Source organism: Pleurodeles waltl, chromosome 3_1 (genome assembly GCF_031143425.1).
Source record: "Pleurodeles waltl isolate 20211129_DDA chromosome 3_1, aPleWal1.hap1.20221129, whole genome shotgun sequence".
In the NCBI taxonomy this organism is placed as follows: Eukaryota; Metazoa; Chordata; class Amphibia; order Caudata; family Salamandridae; genus Pleurodeles; species Pleurodeles waltl.
The window spans coordinates 416,580,344-416,602,743 of NC_090440.1; the positions used below are offsets into that span (position 1 = coordinate 416,580,344).

Genomic DNA, 22,400 nt, shown 5'->3' on the forward strand with positions numbered 1-22,400 from the left:
TCACTTGTGTGGGTAGGCCTAGTGCCTGCGACAGGAAATGCCCCAAAACACAACGTTGACACATCACATTTTCCCAAAGAAAATAGAGGTGTTTTTTGCAAAGTGAAAGAAGAGTGGCCAGGGCACACCAATAGCATGAATCCTGATCCTGATAATGTTCAAGAATAAGTAGAAAGTTCGTTCTTGGAAGATGATGTGTAGATATTTATTATAAGTGCAGGTAGAAAGTAGAAATCTCAATCAAAAGACTGCGTTGTACAAAATGACCATGTGTCCAGAGCAGCCAGATGGTGATAAATGGTCAAAGTTACAATAGGATGTTCGAATGTAACAATAAGTCCATACAGCAAAACAGCCAACACGTGTTTCGTCTTCAAGACTTTGTCAAGGCTTCAGATGTATATAAAACATTATATGTAAACACGAAAGGTACATAGATCAAGCTGCTGGTAGTCATGAGGCCTTGGGAGAAATCAAATAGTAAAGGCAAATGATGGCCATGATAAGCCTCAAGTATTTGTGGAGCGAATAAACCTGTGCCGTACGCGTCAGGGTTTTTTGCAAAGTGCCTACCTGTGGATTTTGGCCTCTAGCTCAGCCGGCACCTAGTGAAACCTACCAGACCTGTGCATTTTTTTAAACTAGATACCTAGGGGAATCCAAGATGGGGTGACTTTTGGGGCTCTCACCAGGTTTTGTTACCCAGAATCCTTTGCAAACCTCAAAATTTGGCTACAAAAACACTTTCTCCTCACATTTCGGTGACTGAAAGTTCTGGAATCTGAGAGGAGCCACAAATTTCCTTGCGCCCAACGTTCCCCTAAGTCTCCCGATTAAAAATGATACCTCACTTTTGTGGGTAGGCCTAGTACCCGCAACAGGAAATGCCCCAAAACACTACCTGGGCACATCAAAATTCTCAAATACAAAACTACCTGTCTTTTGGGGGGTGGAGGGGTGTTCAACCTGCGTTTTTGGTCCTGGGCTCAGCAGAAATCTAGGGAAACCTACCAAACCCAGACATTTCTGAAACCTAGACACCCGAAAGAGTCCAGGGAGGTGTGACTTGCGTGGATCCCCCAATTATTTCTTACCCAGAATCCTCAGCAAACCTCTAATTTAGCTAAAAAAAAATCACTTTTCCCACATTTCTTAGTGGGATCACCGCACAGGGACAAATGTCCTACCACCCAACGTTCTCCTCAGTCTCCCAGTAAAAATGATACCTCACTTGTGTAGGTGGGCCATGTGCCTGTGGCAGTGAAGAGCCAAAAACATGTCGAAATTGAGGGGGAACCAAAGTGGGTTCAAAAGGGCAGTTTGAAAAAAAAACTTTTAGGCTGACAAGTGCAGCAGAAGTTTTATTGGTATAGATGGGACAATGTTGGGTGGTAGGAATTTTGTGGATTCCTGCAGATTCCGGAGGGTCCATCACAAAAATGTGGGGAAAATGTGTGATTTTCAGCAAAGTTGGAGGTTTGCAGGGCATTGTGGGTAAGAAAATGCTGCGGGGTGCATGTGAAGCACACCACCCTGGAATCAACCAGATGTTTAGTTTTCAGATGTGTCTGGGTCTTATGGAATTTTCTACATGGCAGCGTCCCAAAGTCCAAAAAGTGCAGCCCTCACCATTCCAAGTTGGACGATTTTGAGAGTTACCAAGCTCTCATGGCCCAAATGTAAAACCAAAACCCAAAATAATCAAATGTCTTCTTGCTTGCCGTGGGCTAAAATGTTTTATTGTGCTGGGGAAGAGCTGAAAGACTGTTACCCCCTTTAGTTGGGGTGGGAGCATAACCAGGCCCATACTGGTTGGTAGCAACCTCCCCACTATTTTTTTATATTTTTTTTATTCCATGCCATCTAGTAGACTTTCTGTCCCCCGGGGTGTGGATCGGGGGCAATTGCCCCATCTGCCCACTGGTGGGCAGAACAACTTGGGCCCCATTTATTTGGAGTGGGGATATGGCCATACCTCCACCCTCTAATTTTGAAAAACAATCTTTCCTGGTCTGTTGTGGGCTTTCTGCCCCCCTTGGGGGCAGATGGGCCTTCCAAAAATAGGCCGATCAGATATGGCCCACAGTAATGTGCCCCCATGGGGAGCGACCGTTGCCCAAGGGGCAGCCCCCCCAACAAAACACACACATAGACACGCACCAATCCCTGGTGTCTAGTGGTTTCTGCCCCCGGGGGGGGGACAGAAATGGCCTGAAAACAATTTGGCTCCCCCAAGGAGCGACCCTTGCCGAAGGGGTCGCTCCCTACACATAAAAAAAAAAAAAATTATCCCTGGTGTCTAGGGGTTTTCTGCCCCCCCCCCGGGGGCAGATTGGCCTAATTATATTTGGCCAATCTGCCCCCAGGGGGGGCAGAAAGGGCCTAAGAATTATTTGCCCCCCCGGGGAGCAGCCCGTACCCAAGGGGCCGCTCCCCTTATACGTAAGTATAAGATAAAAAAAAAATCCCTGGTGTCTAGTGGTTTCTGCCCCCCCCCAGGGCAGATCGCCCTAATTATATTAGGCCGATCTGCCCCTAAGGGGGGCAGAAATGGCCTAGAAACAATGCTGAAGGGGTCACTCCCCAAACATAAAAGGAAAACAAATCCCTTGTGTCTAGGGGTTTTCAGTCCCCCTGGGGGCAGATAGGCCTAATTACATTAGGCGGATCTGCCTCCAGGAGGGCAGAAATGGCCTACAAATTATCTGCCCCCCTGTGGAGCGGCCCTTGCCCAAGGGGCGCTCCCCTTATGTTCATTTAAAAAAAAAAATCCCTAGTGTCTAGTGGCAGAAATGGCCTAAAAACAATTTGGCCGCCCCAGGGAGCGACCCTTGCTGAAAGGGTCGCTCCCTAAACATAAAAGATGGAAAAACAAAATCTCCGGTGTCTACTAGGGGGTTTTAGATTGGCCTAATTATATTAGCCCGGGGGCAGAAATGGCCTAAAAAGTATTTGTCCCCCCCGGAGAGCGGCCCTTGCCCAAGGGGCCGCTCCACTTATGTTAATTTAAAAAAAAAGAAATGCTTGCAGAGACATGAAAGGATAGGAAAGGCCTTTCCTTTCTTTTCACATCTCTGCGGGCCCCCTCCTCCCGAGCGGAAGAGAAATGCTGAGCATTTCTCTTCCGCAATCGCACTGGAAGCATGCTTCCTGCACGATGGGAGGTGACCTCTGATGAGGTCAGCGTGCTTTCGTGTGCTGACGTCATCAGATGTCACTGGGGGGGTCAGGAGGGGTCGAGGTGGAAGGGGAAGCGATTCCCCTTCCAACCCTGGCCTTGGGGGGGGGGGGGGGGGAGTGCGGCCCTCGGGGGGAGCGCTAGTGCTTCCCCCGAGGTCCGGTATAAGGACGTAATGGTTACGTTCATGGCGCCACACAGGCGCAGCCATGGGCGTAACCATTGAGTCCATGGCGGCAAAAGGGTTAACAAGATTGTGAAAAATCTGTGTTACACAAAATGTAGCGAATGTGACACTCCTGTTCGGCAGAAGAATGATTGGAAAGTAGTGTGTTACAAGACATTAAGAAGCACATTGTCCTAAATATGTGACTAGAGCATTGTGCAACAGTGCTGCCTTTTATATAGCGTGCATTTTCCATTGTCATGGCCACTTGAAATTACCACTCAGTCAGATTTACCATTAAACCTATGTGGCGCACAACCGATGAGGGTGGAAATCGAACTTCTATGCAAGTTTTGTCCATAACACATACAGTGTTTAAGTTTGTTTTGAACCCTTCAGAACAGCAAATAGAACAATTGCAACATTTGAACTTTTCTTGCTGCTGATATATTTTGACACATTTGTAAAGTCACTTTTCAAATTAATACAATTTGTTGTGTTAAAAAACATTTGACATCCTGAAGCCTTTCTTTTCGTACTTTCTGTATTCCAGCAAGATTGTCACTGGTTCACATTACAAAATCATCTCACTTTGCCATCAAGGAAAGGAAAAGTAAATATCAATCTCAATGTTAAATAAGAAGCAATTTGTCAGACATTGCAAGACATGGCCTTCGATATCTGAACTCACAACAAATGCACACAATAACAAGCATTTGCAAGTCAATGGACTCCTCTTTGCTCCAGCTAGAGCTATTAGCATTGTAAATTCCTAACCGGACTTTTCTTGAGCAAAAATTTAAAATGAAAAGTAAAACAGTTGACATAAGCAAGTCAGTTCAAACCACACAGGTGCCATGCGCATGAGCGCAAGAGTTATTGGCTCCCTGCGTGAATATCTAGAAAGGATCGCGGGTGGGATGATAGGCATACCGAAACCGGAGGAGAAAAATGTTCACTTGGTGAAATCACCTAGAAGGAAACTCGGTACACAAAGGAGGGACATTTCACAAAACGCACCAATAAAAATGAAGCATTTAAAACAAGCACAACAAAGAATGAATAGTAAGAGTGGGCGAGGTTAAAAGCAGGAGATTACAACAGGCCAGAGCCTCTGTGTGCTGGACCCTAACAAACGGAATGTAAAAGCCCCTTAATTGCTCATTCCACTTTTGAACTCTTGCAATGTTATCTTAGGTGTGCTGCGGCACCTCCTGCACTGATACTTCCAGCGCCCAAGCTAGAGGGGAATCCTTCCAGGAGCTGATACACTTGCAGAAGGTTGTTTAAAATCACCAGCGTTCTTCTTATGCATATCAGATCGGCCTCTGTTTGCTGCACAAAATATAGGAATAATGTAGACCGCATTAGCGTTATTTTCATGTTATGTTTCCTACCTTAAGCCTGCTTAAAAGAGGACAATACCAGATTTTACCATTTCTTGTTGTTTTATGTCTGTTTGGCATTAAAATACAGGCCAGGCTCTTAAAATACTGGTCAATTGGCAACCTTTCCCACACCTAATAATGGTCATTGTTCAGTTTATTGAATTTAATTTAAAACATCAATTCTCAGCCCAATAGCCTTAAGGTCTTGCAATTTTGTGATTCAGACTGATATGATGATAACCTCAACATCTTGTTATAATTTTGAAAAGTTAAGAGTGGTGGATGCTCGTGGAATGATTAAATATATTTACAACAAGCAAGGCAATGTAGATTAAGTAATAATCTTGTTCGCCACAAATCATTATTTCAAACAGAAGGACAGATATAGCAACTGGTGGGTTGATTGCATGTTTCTCTACCTGCAGCCATTGTTTTGAGAACCTCTTGACATTGAGACGTTAGTTCAGCTTACATTTTTCATTGAATTGGATTAATATTTTGATATTTAAAAAAAAAAAAAAAACTAAGGTGAAGGAAATGGCAAACCCTCGATAGATGTACATACAGAGTGACCTGTTATGTGTGTCTTTTGTTAGGACATTGTGGATTCTGCCCTGCATTTTTTACTTGACAGTCTAATGTAGTCTAACAGGCACGCCTAGTTCTGCAAACATGGGACCTGACTCACAAAAGAGACTATACACGTATATAGTCACTCGCTTGTATGTTTGCCACACCTATAGATTATGTCATTGAACATGTCATGGCATGATGCAGTATGTATGTGAAGTAAAAACAATACATCAAAGGGGTGCAAGTTATGGTTAGTTTATAGAACCACAGTTGCCGAACTTCACAGATTTTTAGCTTTTGTTTTGTAACCATAGCTGCACTTTATTTAAGTTTGTTTTCAGTGAATTGCAGAGTTTTTTTAAACGTACATTGTGCCCTTAAAAGCAAAGCTAACTGTAACTTCACTTTAACCTTGATTTTTTTTTTTTTTTTTTTGAATTTCTTTTTTTTGTGTGTGTCATACCACATGGAACTGTTTTTTGGCCCCTACTATCTGTTTACGCCTTATGTTTGATGTACAGAGAGTTTAGCTTGTGCAGTAGAGTCTGGCTGCAGGCCCTGTGCCTAACCTGCCATACATGACCTTTAGCCATGTGAAGCAGGGGGTGACTGCAGGGCATAATATATGGCAGGGTCCGAACCCCCTCCTCCCTAAGCTGCTACCTCCTGTTGCCGGGGTTCCAAGAAAGGACCACAACTTAAACCCAAAGGCTCGCTAACATCTGGCTAGGTTCCGCAGACCTCAGAGGTCATGCTTAAAGGTGTGAATTCTATTTTGAGGTCAGCAAAACCCGTGGAAAATATACTTAAAAAAATTTCTTTGGTTGGCCCTTTTGGGACCCTCTCACCTGAGCCATTGGGATCAGGGGATGCTACCCCTGGTGCCTTCTGGCGTATTCTGGGTTTTTTTCAGTCTATTTTTAAGTAAAACACAGAGTCCTGTTATGATCTTCAGCCCCCCTATTATTTTAGTTTGACCTCACTGTTTACTTTCTTTCTTTCCTGCTGTTTTTACGCCCCCTTTCCTTTAGTTTCAACTCACTTGTTTCTCTCTTTCCTGCTCATTGTCCCCTCCTGTGGCATTTCCACCTGCTGAGGATGATGTAGACATGACCTGGGCCACTGTGACCACCACCAAAGCTGCAAACCATGCAGCTCCGTCTTCTGTCAGTCGGTGCCAGCTTAGGAAAATCTACATTACTGCTGCCTGTGCTGGATTGATGTTGTGTGTTACATAAACGTAGTAAGACCCACTCGGCTATAAAAAACCCAAATCAATTGGCATTGTCAATACTTGACTATTGTCTTATACCCGTTCCCCTATTTGCTACCTGAAAGTAAATTCACAAAACACAACGTTTTAGGCAAGTTGTTGGATGATTTCTTATGAAAAGTGCTGCAAATTGTTCCTTCATTGTTTAAAATGACCTGATAAGCTATCTTTAGTAAAAGAGCTATTTAATTGGTAGTTTATCACACAAATCAGCAACATTGCTTGTATAGTACAAACATACGTGAATTACCTCCTAAATGTTGCTATTTAACTCAACATTTTGTTGGGCTGTGCAGTATATTGTTCTGTGAACTATAATGTACCAATTACTTAGCGGTAATCTTTATCACTCTGAATCCTACTCTTCCTAGTCAGTCCTTATATCATGAGACTCTTCCAATCAGCAAGACAGAATTTTTCCAACCCATCCTTCATTCTTTTTCTCTCCATAATTTTTAAGTCGAGCGCGCAAGCGCGCTGGCCTGTTGTAAACAATTTTTGAGCTTTTAACCACGCCCACCGCATGTCCACTATCACTTGTTCATGGGCTTGCCTTTCAAAAATCTTTTGTTATAATTGGTAAATGCTCTACGTTTGTCCCTCCTTGGGACAGTTTTGTTAGCGCCTTGGCCATCGACCCTGCTACATGCATAATTGCACATTTGCCGATACGTTGAACTGCGAGCACACTTCTTTTTTCCTTTTGTGTCTCTCCTTCGTGCTCATGCTCATGGAGGCTGAGGTGCTTTGAATCGGCTTGCTTATGTCAACTGTTTAATTTTCCATTTATGTGGCATGAAAAGTCCAGTTACGAATTTACAACACTAATAGCTCTAACTCGGCCAAACGCAAGACCCATTGTATTGCAAATGCATGTTTAATAATGATGTCATTTTGTAGGTTGAGACTTCCTTAACTTAGCTTTTTGACCCCCCCTTCTCTGAAAGGAAACAACTCTGTAAACACTTCCTGAAATCTCAAGCAAATATATGTGTAGTGGTTGAATAAATAAGGAGGACAAGATCCAAGGACTGTGACAAAGAAGACCAGTATTAGAGTAATGAAGATTACTGGTAAGTAATCAAAGCATTTTCTCCTCATTCGTTTTCCTCATCCCAGTCCTTACATCTTGTGGACATATTGTAATTGTATTGTATTGTATTGTAATCATATTTATATAGCGCTTACTACCCCTGACGAGGCGTTGAAGCGCTTTTCGATGAGTAGCACGCTACTCCGGAACCCAACAAGAATTAGTGATGGATTAGTATCATTTAATAATGAGTACAGTTTTAGTATTATTATGAGTTAATTTGAGCCGCGGATATGAGAGTTTGTTAGTTAGATTGACTGGAGTAATGGAGGGGTGGAGGAGGAAAGAAATCCAGAAGTGTTAATTGGGAGTATATCCTTCATTTACTCAATCCAAAGGATTGGGATGAATAAAGGGGGGCAGAGGGGGAAGAGTATGTGGAAGGGTTAGGGAGAGCATAGTAGCAGGGTGAGATGAATGCAGGAGAATTTAGTAGGGTTGTGTGGGAGGTCACAGAGGTAGAGTGAGGTTTGGTGAGTTAGATGTGGAGGTGGAGGGAAGAGCTTAGGCAGAGATATTTAGGAGATGAAAGTGGTCGAAGGGATTTGGGATGAGTCAGAGTGAGAATGGAGGATAGTTTGATAGAGACATAACATAAGAGTGATGAGTAGATAAGTGTGATAAAATGAGAGCAGAAATTCATAGATATCTAGTATAACAACCCAAAAAACCAGGAGCCATGCAATGATCCACAAACATGCCAAGCACAGAAACAACATATACACATACATACACATATATATATATATATATATATTTATACACACACACACATGAATACACACACATATGCACATACAATACATAATTAGAATCATGGGTAAAAAATACTTAGTCAGACAGGTTTAAAAGAGTGTGTGTGTATTTTATTGTTATGACAGTAGCAATACATATTTTCCAAAGAAACTATAAATAAATAGAAATACATATTTTCCTAAGAAACTATAAATAAATAGAAATATACATATCATCTGAAAAAAATATTTATCCACATAGGCATATGCAGTTCATAGTTGTTTGAAAAAGGTGGTTATGAAGGAAAGAGCCAACTCTTGAGTAGTTTTCTGAAAACAAGAAAGTTATCTGTGGCTCTTATAGTTGGGGGTAATGAATTCCATAGTTTGGCTGCTTGGACGGAGAAGGATGTACCACCTACAGTCTTTTTCTTGTATGGTGGTGCTCTAAGGCGGGGTGCCAGTCTTGAGCGGAGGGTTCTTTGTTGGATGTATTTGGTAAATTTCTTTCTGATAAAAAGCGGTCCTGTTCCATGTATAGCTTTGTGGGTGATACAAAGCAGCTTGAAAGTGCATCTTCTGGCAACGGGTAACCAGTGTAGTGCTCTCAAGGCAGGGGAGATGTGGGCTTGCGGCTTTATATGTAGTAGTAGCCTGGCTGCGGAATTCTGGATACGTTGTTGTTTTTTCATAACAGATAGAGATGATCCATGGTAGAGGCTATTGGCATAATCCAGTTTGGATAATACAAGTGAGATAGTAGCTTGCACCTTGTGTGGAAATCCGAGGTGGGGGAAGATGCGTCGTAAAGTCTTTAAGGTGATGAAGCTTGTGCGTGCTAATTTGTCTACTTGGGCATTCATAGTTAGCTTGGAATCCATGGTGATTCCTAGGTTTTTAACTTCCTTGGATAATTGAGGAGGTGGTCCGATATTGTCAGGCCAGACGCACAGAGGGTCATAATTTTTCCAGTCACCAAATATGAGTATTTCTGTTTTGGAGGTATTTAGTTTGAGATGGCTCCAGGTCATCCACTGATCAACGGCTCTGAGGCAACTGAAGATTTGTGAGTTTTCAATGTTTTTGGGGTCTTCTAATTGAAGTAGTATTTGTGTGTCATCTGCATAGTTGTAGCATGTGAGATGGAAATCATTGATCAGTTCTGGTAAAGATATCATGTAGATGTTAAAAAGCAAAGGTGAGATGATTGACCCTTGGGGGACCCCTGTTTTTGTGAGGTAGGGTTCGGACGAGAAGGGGGGCGAGTGGATGATATTCGCTCTTTTTTGGAGATCGGAACTAATCTAGTCGAGAGCAATCCCTTGTATACCGGCTTCGTGGAGTCTTTGAGTTAGGGTGTCATGGTCAACCGTATCAAAGGCAGCTGAGAGGTCCAAGAGAAGTAGTGCAGCAACTCCATTTCGGTCGACTTTGTTTTTAAGATCGTCCCAGATAGCCATGAGTGTCGATTCAGTACTTCTTCCTGGGCGGAATCCAGTTTGGAAGTCTGAAAGTATAGAATTGTCTTCAATGAATTGTGAATTGTCTGGGCGAATGCTGCTCTTTCTATCAATTTGCCCAGGAAAAGTCCATTTGTGATAGGTCTGTAGTTGTTGGGGTCTTGCGGGTCTAGGTTTGTTTTCTTTAATAATGGTTGTCTGTAGGAAAAGTTCCTGAAGTTAAAGAGTTGTTGATGATTCTTCTTACAGGTGTGTCAGCAGAAGTAGATAGCAGGATGTTCTTGAAGATTTGTGGTGGGCAAGGGTCAGAAGGGCAACCAGAAGGTCTGCTTGCTTTGACCAAATCCATAAATTCATCCTGGGATATTTGTTTGAAGGACTGTAGAGGTTGGGATGGTTTATTCTTAAAGGGTATTTTAGTAAAGGGGTTGGTGCTGATGGTTTTCTTCTGTTTTAAATAGGAGTCCAATGTGTCTGCCTTGGTTGTGTAGTGAGTTGCCAATTTGTTTGTGAAATCTTGAGTGGTGGGATGACTTCCTTCCATGCATGTAGGTTTTCGAAATTCATTGAGAATTTTATAAAATTTCTTGGTTGTAGATTGAGCATTTTGAATTCTGAGTAGTATCTTTTTTTAGCTTTTTTGATTGATGATTTGTATATCCTGTTAAGTTTGTGTAGCTGCAGTTTGTCTTGACTGTTGTTTGTTTTGATCCAGGTCCGCTGCAACTTTCTGATTTGTTGCTTTATCTTTTTAAGTTCAGTGTTTCTCCAAGGTGTTGGTTTATATGATAGCTTATTCAACCACTAATCACAGAACAAAAATAATAGAAATAGAAGTGTCATGAAATTATGCTTTTCCCAGTGAAATTTATTGACATTATTAATCACGTAAAGCCTTCTTAAGCGTAGTAGCTTTCAAAACACCTGTTCTAATTGAAGTAGAACATGCCTCTCCTACTTGAGGTCTATAATTAGAAAGGCAATTAGAGAAGCCTATTTTGCCGAATTGTGAAAGTATCTAATCTAAGCATCATTGAAGGTAGCACAAGAGGCAGAAATTCTTCGTATAGAACAACCTTCTATTCGGCTTGGAAAAAATGCTGTCATGGATTGGTATGCAATTGTTGATATTGTTGGTCAAATCCAACAACGTAAGCCTAAGAAAGCCGTTTGACCTTTCCCTATTTGGCCCAAGTTAACAAACAAACATATCAACCTGTCTGAAAGAGGCCTTTCCAGACAAGTGGAAAGATCAAGATGCTGAATTCTCGTGTATGAAAAAACTACTAATAAATGGATACTGTCAAAGGAGAGTTTCAGTCTCACCCAGACAGTTACCATAGGTGATAGCCATTAAAACAATCCTTGTTTGTCAAACCTTTGAGGTTACTGGCTCTATTGACTAGACTCAGAAGAACTAGCAGAAGATCCCAAGAATGGGCTGGAGAATGTGCCTCTTGATGCTTGTGTGCTAAGCTCTTCGAAAGCTGAGAATCCGAAAGAGTAATCAAGTGTAGATCAGATCCACGATAAGTGTGTGTAGCAATCCGCATACTCTAAAGACTTGAAAGTGCTAACCCAATTAAGAAAATCAATCATCTTGAAAAAGGCACAAGAATTAGCTCTTAACATGGTATAGGATCACCAGTCCTTAGAGTGCTTCCAAAGATAGCCAAATAATTTAATGTTACTTGGATGTCTGGACAGTTGGGGGGGAGGGGAGGACAGCTACATCACATGGTCACCCCATTGCATGGAACTTCAATGACCCTCAGCTGACGGATACTCCAGTACTGCTCCCCAGCCTCCCAGTCTGGGCATCAGTTGCTATTAGCAGTGTTGGAGAAGGAACCAGAAGAACCCCTTAGGAAAGATGAGAAGGATTCTTTCACCACTAAAGGTGCTGACAAATTTGGGGAATCACTGGCATCATACCATCATAATCCAGAGAAGATAGTCTTCAATATGCAAGGATGTGAGATACCGGTGTCTTCAGGTCGAGGCGAAACCACATGATAATCAAATGACAGGCCTCCATCACCCCTTGAATTTTCACCTACTCCATTGCCGATGTCTGTGATAGGTTTGACAGATAAGATATTAGTTTGTGTTGGCAATGAATAGGATGGAAGTCTCAACCAACCAACCAACTCCATTTTATGCTTCATTACCTATTCCTACGTGCTCTGCTTTGTAGTAGTAGGACTTCGTGGAACTTGAAAGCTGTCCCTGCAGTTTGAGTAATTATGGCTTGAGGTTCTTACGCAGAAGGCAAGCTAGAAACTTAGTTATGTTTCTGGGATTGCTCACCTTCAGAATGCCAAGAGAGGACTCGCAACGATTAGTTTTTCCTGAGCACTTTCTGCCCTTTATCTCAACAGGCTAGGATGCATCGGGTGAAGAAAAGAACACTTTCCATGTTCACTCGTTGTTCAGCATGAGACTAGCATCCCCCATGAGACCACTGCCATGACAGAGTAAGGTCGACAGTCTCAGTGAAAAACTGCACAGCAACACCCCTGTTGGTAACAAAACCGCCAGAAGGAGGGACAAATGTAAAGCATTTACCAATAATAACAAAGGATTTTTGAAAGGCAAGCCAATGAACGAGGGAGTGTGATGGGCGTGCAATGGGTGTGGTTAAAAGCCCACAATACTTACAACAGGTCAAAGCACTTGCGAGCTTGTCCTAAAAAAGGGGGAAAGGAAAGAAGACAAGGAAAATCCCATCCATTTGGTTGGATGCATCTCCTGACCTATGGATTTTGACGAGGAAGTAATCTTAAAGATACTTCCAGTTAACACTCCTGAAATAATGGATTTGTGTTCTAACTCCTGTGGAGACTTCATTTTGGCTATTCGTGTTTCACTTTTTTAACCTGTCCTCTTAAAACTGTAAAGTCAACCTGGAACATTTACAATTTTGGCCCATCTCCAAGATAAAACGCTTGTGGTAGCATTGCTGGTCAACCTTTCCATTTCTACAGAATAATGTAGAGCATGCTTGATGACATTTGGCCAACATTTTTAAATACTCCTAATTATCACTTTTTAGTTCCTTCAAAAGCTTTTGGAATACCACATATTATCTCAGAAGCCAAGGAACTTATTAAATACCACTGTATCAGCTTTAGAATCAGTCAGGGAATTGTTATTGTCTTATGTATGCAGTTGCTTGAATTTCGTTGGTCAATGTAAGAAGGTCCGGTTCACGATCATATTGGACATTGCAACCTTTGCTACAGTTGACCATGTCTACTGATTTGATTCTGCAAACCTGGATGGAGTTCAAATCAAATGTGTATAGTTGGAGTTCTTGTTCTACATTAGATGACCCAGCCAGTGTTCCTGGAGATTGTATTGCTCTCTTTTGTTATTTAGTTTATAGAGAAGGGCTCTGACTCATAGTCTGTATAATTTAATTACCAACATTATGTGGCTTTTGTTTTCCTTATCGATTTTAATTGGAAGGGCAGTTGCGAACCCTTTTAAAGTCCGACATAACACTATTGGAGTCATGAGATTGGCAAAATACAATTTTCCAGTAGTTTCTTGTAACGTTGGTTATTGCAGGGTAGTAGCAGTATAGTGTGAATAGTCTAGGGATGCAGCACACATTCTTGGTAATTTCTGTTAATCTATATTAATCTCTGTTAGACATGGTTTTGTGTCTGCTTGACTCAGTTCTTCATAGCTTGTCAAACCTACACCTTAAACACTTTTACAAAAAGTACCTCTAGATATCTAGATATGGATAACTCCTTTTCTTTTTCTAAATGATTTATGAACTGGTTCAAATGTTAAACTGTATGTTATGACTTTTCTGTATTGAATCTTTTGTTATTTATATTAGGTCACATAATATATATGACAGTTGAGCCTATCCTTGCTACTACCTCTGCAGTGATCATCTATTGACTGTCAATTGCAAGTGGACTGCTATTAATGTTAACAGTTTAAGATCATTTTAGGAGCGTGACAGCGCTGTTCTGAGAGGTTGATTTCATTGTGGGGCACCCTCACTACAAGTGTGAGCAACGAGGGATATATGAGGGTTAGCTATTAATAATGTCTTCTATCTCTATCTTGCAGTGGGCCTGGTGTAATTCTCGAGGGAGAATTAGTCGACTTTTCCCGCCATGCCATTACAGACATTAACAACAAGAAGGTAAGTGAATAGGGTCTTACTGATTCTGTAGTAGCTAAATAGGTGTAACCAGTATTTTCTGTTTTCTTAGTGGGTGCACAGGCAGCATCTTCAAGTAAAAAGTGTTTACTGTTATAAAATTAGTTGTTATTTCTCCTAGTTTGTTAATGATGTCAATGGTCATTCTGTACAGGTTTGTATAATTGTATTGCATGAAATTGTTTGTGTAAATTGGTTGTTTTTCTTCTAAGTTTCTGATCTATGAAATCTCAACAGGAACGGTGGTATGTTCTGTACGTACGACCTAGTAGAATCCATCGCCGGAAATTTGATCCAAAAGGAAATGAAATTGAACCAAACTTTAGTGACACAAAGAAGGTGAACACGGGCTTCCTCCTGTCCTCTTATAGTAGGTATTGAGTAAAATTAATTTCTTTGTTAATGACCTGTTTCTGCTATTATTGTTATTCCACGGTTATTGCATACCTAGAATGTTTAAAACGAGGGCAATTACTGCTAACATACTTACAGTTTAAACATAAAGGCTGCTTCATATTCTGTAATCCAGAGTTTTGTAGCAAAATGTTTTTGAAGGTCTTTAAAACTTTACAGACCTGGTTATCCGTGGCACTTTCAAAGCTGTGGGAGTCTACCAGTTTTAAATGTTAGTCTCACTTGAAGTAAGGGATACACTGTAAATGAGCATTACTTGAGAACTGTCAGTGAATTGTTTTAGTACTGTCCAGTCAGTGCTTCCCAAACGTTTTCGAACCAAGGCCTGCTTTTTAGTACAATGAATTTTCAGGACCCACCAAGCTTTAACGAACATTAAGTGGGGAATTTCTAAATGTAACTGAAGTACTGTGTGGTAGTGGTCTGTCATTTACAGTCCGCACACCCTTATTGAAATGGTTACAAAATTTGCACAGACATAAAGTTTTACTAATAAAATTATATTGTGCACATATGATAATGAATGTGAATCAGGTTTCAGTAAATATTTATTGCTTGTGTCTCACCAGGTAAAATGTCTTGATTTGTTCTTATTCTGTTAAAATCTTTTTTTTCATCCCATTTCAGCATTACAAAAATTTACTTTTTTTTTTTAATGCTGAATGTGTGCACTTCATTTACAGGTATTTACATTTTGCTGTGTTTCAAAATAAGACATTCAGCAGCCTTTCCTTTCACACACTGTCAGATGATTCACATTACTTTTCTTTCTCTGACTACAAAGTGAGAGAAGTTATAAAACCATAAGCAGAAGACATAGGGGGTCATTCTGACCCTGGCGGTAAATACCGCCATGGCGGAGGTTGGCGGTAGCACCGCCAACAGGCTGGCGGTGCTCCGCCGGGCATTCTGACTGCGGCGGTACAGCCGCGGCCAGAAGTGGAAAGCCGGCGGTGTACCGCCGACTTTCCGCTGCCCATGGGAATCCGCCATGGCGGCGCAGCTTGCTGCGCCGCAATGGGGATTCTGACACCCCATACCGCCATCCTGTTCCTGGCGGTTCGGCCGCCAGGAACAGGATGGCGGTATGGGGTGTCGTGGGGCCCCTGGGGGCCCCTGCAGTGCCCATGCCAATGGCATGGGCACTGCAGGGGCTCCCGTAAGAGGGCCCCACAAAGAATTTCAGTGTCTGCTTTGCAGACACTGAAATTCGCGACGGGTGCAACTGCACCCGTCGCACCTTCCCACTCCGCCGGCTCCATTCTGAGCCGGCTTCCTCGTGGGAAGGGTGTTTCCCGCTGGGCTGGCGGGCGGACTTTTGGCGGTCGCCCGCCAGCCCAGTGGGAAACCCAGAATGACCGCCGCGGTCTTTTGACCGCGGTACGGTCTTCTGGCGGTTCCCGCTTGGCGGCCGGCTACCGCCGCCCGCCAAGCTTAAAATCAGGGCCATAGTCCCTTCACCTCTGACTTTGAAACACAGTAAATGTGACAGCAAAAATATAGAATTTAAAGGTATCTTTATTTATTGCTTTGACATTCGCGACCCCCCAAAAAGCGGCTGACGACACACAAGTGGGTCACTGTCTGTAGTTTAGGAAACACTGTTCTAGTTCTTTTAAAAGGCTTCCAGTTAAATCTTATCAAGTTGTGAACAATTTTATTGTCTTAATTTGTTGTGTAAGGCAAGATTCATTTAAATCTATATAATGCATGGAGAGGTAATGCTCTTTCCCCAAACTTCAGTAATCATGTGTTAGAAATTGAGTTCCTGGTTGACTGGGATGTAATCCCTGATCTAGCAGCAACCACAGTTCTTCTAGTGAGGGTAAGGCCCAAACTATCCCCAAATTAACCTGTGCTCACCTACTAGTAGCTTGGCACTGAGCAGTAATGCTTAACTTAGAGGTAATTTGTAAAGTATTTGTACAACATTTCAAACAGTAAAAGAGCAAAAACACCAAGCAAAAAGATCCCTTACCATGTTAGAAAAATAGAGTTTCATATATAAAACAAAATGACAAAAATCCAATCACTAGAACTGGAGTTAGTAAATTGTAATGAATAAACTGCAATATAGCACTGAAAAGCATATAGCGCCAATTGTGGTTTAACTGGGTCAAAGTCAAAAGTTCATGCTCACCACGATGGAGCGCAGGTTGGATACAGTATCAGATTGGTCCTGTTGAAGTTTTCCCTTCTCATGTTTTGTGCTAAGTGTCCCGTTTGTGTTGGATGGTTGCGGGGAGCAAGGAGAGCATCATGGTTGCCAGTCAGCGAGGTGTGAACAGCAGGCCAGGTGTCAGGGATGGGTGGGCTTGAGCTTTGCGTTGGTGGTTCCCCCATGGGCTATCATGGCTGCTGTGCAAAGAAACGGCAGGCAGTGGCTTGTGCTGATTTGTGGTGCGCGTAGCATTTTCCTGATGCCAACGGTCCTGTTCACGGTTGCACAAGCCCAAAAGCTTGATTTCAAGAGCTTGTGAGCCACACCGAGGGTCTGTAACGTGAGAGGTACCACTTGGGGGGTGGGGGGGTGTCAGGTACTTACCGAAGACGGGTCCAGGAGCTGTTGGGGAGCATTTATGTCTCTGGGGCTCAAATCAGGAAGCCAGCAGACTAGCCCTTTGAGTCACTCCGTGGTCCTCGGTTCAAGATGAAGTTGCAGGTCCAATTCTTCTTCCCCAAGCCAAAAGGCAGGAAGCCCGCACAAGGGGCAGCAGTTCCTTTAGAACAACAGCCCTGGCTCCAGGCTAACTACAAAGGGTATGGAGCCCTTTGTGTAGAGGCAAGCCACAGCCTACTCAGATTTAATTGGAGCTGTACTCAACTCCTCCCTTCCATCCTTCCAGTGAAGTCCTGTCCAGTCACACCTAAGCTCCCATTGTATGTGGCTGCCGAGAAGGAATACACCAAGCCCAACTCCAAACTACACTCAGTCATATGACCCAGAAACAGGCTACAGGGACCAAATAGCTAAGGCAAGAAAGTGGCAACTTTCTAAAAGTGGCATTTTCAGATTTCCAATTTAAAATCCGATTTCACCATAAGTTAAGGTTCTAAATTATGATTCCAGAGACACCAAACATGAATTAGTTATCTCTTCCCATTTGGAAATTACACTTATAAAATGAGGCAACTGTAATTTTATCCTGTGGGGGAGATAGGCCTTGCAGTAGTGAAAAAGGAATTTAAGAGTTTTCCACTACCAGGACATATAAAACTTAAATGTACATGTCCAATGTTTTAATTACATTGCACCCTGCCTTCTGAGCTGTCCAGGGTCTACCCTAGGGGCGACATATGTATTAAAAATGAAGGTCTGGGCCTGGCAAACGGTTTATTTTGCCAGGTAGAGTTGGCAGTTTAAACTGCACACACAGGCTCTGCACTGGCAGGCCTGAGATGTGTTTACAGTACTAGTTAAGTGGATTGCAAACCCTGTGCTATAGGTCCACTGGTAGCATTTAATTACCAGGTCCTGGGCACATGTATTACCCCTTTTCTAGGGACTTCCAAGTAAATTTAATGTGCCATTTGGGTATAAACCAATGTTACCATGTTTTAGGGAAACAGTACAAGCTTCTTTTAGGAAGAAACAGTTTTATGTTCTTTAGTAAAAAGGACTGGTATGAAGGTGTCATCGTTTTCTTGTTGATGTGTTTCTTCAGGCTGAGGTCAGTGTCAAGGGTAATTATCAGCGACTTTTTGTTGGTCAAAAGTCATGCTTTGAATTCTTCCCAGATTGTTGTCATTGTTCCAGGTTTGGGCACATTGATACTTTTTGTTGGTGAATAATAGGAACTCAGTTTTCATGGGATTACATTTAAAGTAGGTGCTGGACATCTAGGTCTGAAATAAATGGGGTGCAGGCAGTGCTTTAGATGGTGAATGTTCTGAGCAGACAATATGTTTATGTAGAGTTGTTTGTCATTGGCATATTGATGGATTTGGTTATGTTATTTGTGAGGATAATTCCAAGTTGTTCCATGTAGAGTATTCAGATGACAGGAGACATAGTGGATCCTGGTGGAACGCTAAATGTGATGTGGAGCTAATAAGAACACTCCATGTGAATGAACTTGTATCAGCTAGTGGCGGAGGAGGAAAACCGTGGAGGACTAAGCTTGTGAATCCCATTCAAGATTTCAGCGTGTTTGGTAGGATGGGATGTTCAACAGTGTCTAGGATCGCCAATTGGTCCAGCAGTTTCTGGAGGCAGGGACCATAGTTATCTTTGGCCAGAGGGCCTGGTCTGCTGTTCCTAAGGTTGCTGTTTCTGTGCTGCATTATGATCTGAAGCTTGACTAGTAGTCATGCAGGAGATGATTGCACTGAAGTGATCTTGAAGTTGTGTTTACACTGCTGTTTAAATGATCTTCCCAATGAAGAGTAGTTAAGTGATGGGTCAGTAGTCTGTAAGATCATCTGGGTGTAGCGTGAGTTTCTGCAGGAGAGGGAGGATATGGTCTCTCTTGAGAGCTTCTGGGGAAGATGCCTTGGGTGACCAAGGCATTGACATTGTTGAGTAGGGGCGAACGTCCTAAAAGAGCTTTGATGAATGGAGAAAGGAAGACATATTCTTTATAAGAAGGCGACTTTTATAGAGTTGAGGATGTTGATGAGGACTGTGGGGGACAGAGTTGAAATGATGACTGTTATTGAATGTAATGCAGAGTGGTGGGTACATGAGGAGAAGGAGGAATGGTGGTTTTGATGTGCTGCTGGATCAACTGTATTTTTTCACTGAACAAAGGTTTGACATTACTCTGGTCTGTGGGATGTAGGCATTCAGCTTCTGTTAATTGGCGAAAGTGTTGCACTTTACGATATATGGGAAGACACCATGGTTAGGCATAAGGAACAGTGGCATGTTGGATCTTAGGGAGATAACCTCAGCTTCTGTTTGCTGCTTCAGTGCTAGAGTTGGTGGAGATCTTGGCTTTTATAATGTAATGAGTTGCGCACAGAAATTTTAATAGCTCAGGGTTGTCGTATGATCTTCTTTTCTTCCTTTTTCCTTGATGGGATGTTTGTTGTTGTGAGATTTTTGACATACGAAGATGCCTAGGGGGTTCTACTTGCTCTCGTGAGCTTTAGTTGGCATGTGGGTGCTCATGTAGGTGTCCAGAAATTTTCTAAAGTTGCTTAGTGGAGACATGGCATTAAATGTACTGGTGGAGATGGCAAGGCAAGAGATGAGTTAGTGTGTTTGTTCAGTAGTTTAAGTATGTATGATGGTTTGTGGAATGTGTCTGAGGCCTTGGTCTCTGTTGTGGGGATGTCCTTAAGTGTGTGGACTCTGTCTGGGTGTGATTATATGGATGGGAGAAAGGAAGGCTGGATCTAGATACATATTAAAGCTGTGCTTTATAAGTGGTTGCTGGAGTTCCGTTGATACAGGGGTTCTTGCCCAGAGCTTTTCTTGGCTATAACAAGCTCAAATAAGAGACACCCTTGTCTCTGATCAAACAGGAGACACCCTTGTTTGTGCCTGCCCTTTGCTGGGGAGGGAGGTCTGAAGAAAGGGTGCAGGCCTATCTGAAGAAGGGGTGCAGACAAGACGTTTCAGGAGAGAAATCCGTGATATTCAGGGACATTGAATTATTTTTAAAAATTGCTTGTCCATGAGACAACAGGCTACAGAAATCTGTTAGCCCTGCAAAAACAAATTCAACTAGCCCAGCATATTGCATAAATCAATTAGATGGGCTTCCTAAAAAATTTACCTGTTATGTGTAGGATGCAGTATGGACCTATTGACTTTACACAAGCTTTCGCTTGTTGGAAAAAGTGTCATAAAATTACATGGTGTCCACTGTACTGGAAATCAGTAATGTATATATTTTGCATAAGGTATCAGTGCAAAAATAAAATACATTGACAAGCATTTCAGACCCAGGCTGGTATTTGCGAAACAGCTGTGATCCAGCACTATGCCAGAAATGGAGATAAATGTTTGAATGTATCTCTAGTAGAACTCTTGTTTCTCTGACACAGTCAAGGATGGCTTTTCTTGTTTTTCTTATTCATCAAGGAAGAGCAGGAGTGTGAGGACTCCTCCTTTCGTAGGAGACGGTTCAGCAGGTTTCATTTCAACTTGTAACAAAGCATCATTTCACATGGTGTGCAGGATTCTCATTTGAATGACTGTCTTTGCAACACATAATGGTATTGTAGAAAGCTCGTTGATATACACCAGGCAGGGCTCACTGTGGGACAAGCGGTAGGGGAGGCAGGTTTATGCTCATGGTATTGCACTCTTACCAACTGTCCCAAACAGAGTTTACATTAATACTCGGTGATGAGTTAGTAGGATCGTCAACAGACACAAGACTTTTTTTGTTTTTGTTTTATTTTTTACAGTGGCACAAAAAGGGCTTCGAAACTCCTGAAAGAAGAGAGCTGACAGAGGGTCTGGGAGGGCTTGAGTGGACTCCAGAGCCATTTTCATAGCCTGTCCTAGCAAGGCAAAACTGACACAAGAACAGGTTGTGTAGCATTGGTCGCATCTGAACTGACTAAACTTGTGACTAGCTGCCATCTGGGCCAAGGAAGTGAAACTCCTCATATGAATCTTGTCAGTTCTAGCAGGATTTTAATGTTCCATGCTGCAAATTGTAAGGAATTCTGTCTGTGAAAATGTGTTTATATGCTTATGATGAACCACCGAATACATTATGCGTCAGCAGTGTGGACATGATATTGGAAAATATGGGGGTTATTCTAACTTTGGAGGAGTGTTAATCCGTCCCAAAAGTGACGGTAAAGTGACGGATATACCACCAGCCGTATTACGAGTTCCATAGGATATAATGGACTCGTAATACGGCTGGTGGTAAATCCGTCACTTTTCCGTCACTTTTGGGACGGATTAACACCTCCTCCAAAGTTAGAATAACCCCCTATGTCTGTGCCTTCAAAACAGTTGTGGTTGGAGATGTGAGGTTTCACTGCTAGTATTTGCCACAGTGCTTTGACAGAATTAGACCTCTGCAGAAAATTTAAAACAATGATTCCATCTTGAGTGGCCAACATTTGCACCAATAGTCATCCTCCAGTGAGAGCTATCTGCTTTGTAAGAAAATACAGATCACGGTTCAGAGTATGTCCTGAAACGTCCATGTTGGACAGAAACCAAAGATGCTTGTCCATCAGAGCTATGGTTATTTGCCTATTACTATCTAACGTGTGATTAGGCCTAAATACTACTTGCTTATCAGTAAGTTGTTAAGAAATGGACCCCCAAGACTGGGATTTCTTAAATGACATACTCTGTGATGTAGGTAGGAGCCCATGAATGCATGCAAAAGACGACTGGCAGGAGACATCTTCCAACAAAAAAATCTCAATGACCCGATTAAAAAAAGCCACCATCAAGGTCCTTAATATGCCTAAACTATTACTCTGCCGGAGAGCGGTTTGTAGGGATGCTGGAGCATCTTACTGGCTTGGGACCAGGGTAGGTGGAGGAGACACCAACCATACACAGGGGCTTATGTATCGGTTTTACATTGAGTTATGCAGACATGCTTTGGCCTTTTGTCCCAGAAGGACATCTCATGAGTCAGTAGATGAAGTTACTTTCCAAAAGTGTGGTACTTTACAGGGAAAGACACCATGGTTAGCTACAAGGAACAATGGCAGGTTGGATCCTAAAGAGATAACATAGGGAGAGGTAGAGATGGGACAGAGGGGAGATTTTAGGGCATATTCAAGAAGAGAAATGGCGTAGGAAAGTAGCTGGGAGGGAAGGGATAGTAATCTCCACACACACCTTTGTCCACGGTTTAGCACGAGGTTTCTGGATCAGTTTCCAACATCTAAAAAACTGAAAGCATCCTTTGTCTTGGTAAAGTGCATTTCAAACTGTGGAGCATCTGCCTGCAGACAGCAGCTAAAGGCAGTACAACGAGACTGCAGACATTCCGTTACGCCTGC

At 42.4% G+C, this 22,400-nt stretch overlaps 1 protein-coding gene across 1 annotated transcript in view; it reads left to right on the top strand.

Annotated features, from left to right (window-relative positions):
- The window catches only part of ARPIN (actin related protein 2/3 complex inhibitor), a 206,930-nt gene that overhangs the window by 12,501 nt on the left and 172,029 nt on the right, over nucleotides 1-22,400 (top strand). The window contains exons 2-3 of the mRNA XM_069222673.1: nucleotides 13,958-14,033; nucleotides 14,289-14,421. Of these exons, the coding sequence (XP_069078774.1) occupies nucleotides 13,958-14,033; nucleotides 14,289-14,421 (209 nt within the window). The remainder of the gene's footprint in view (nucleotides 1-13,957; nucleotides 14,034-14,288; nucleotides 14,422-22,400) is intronic.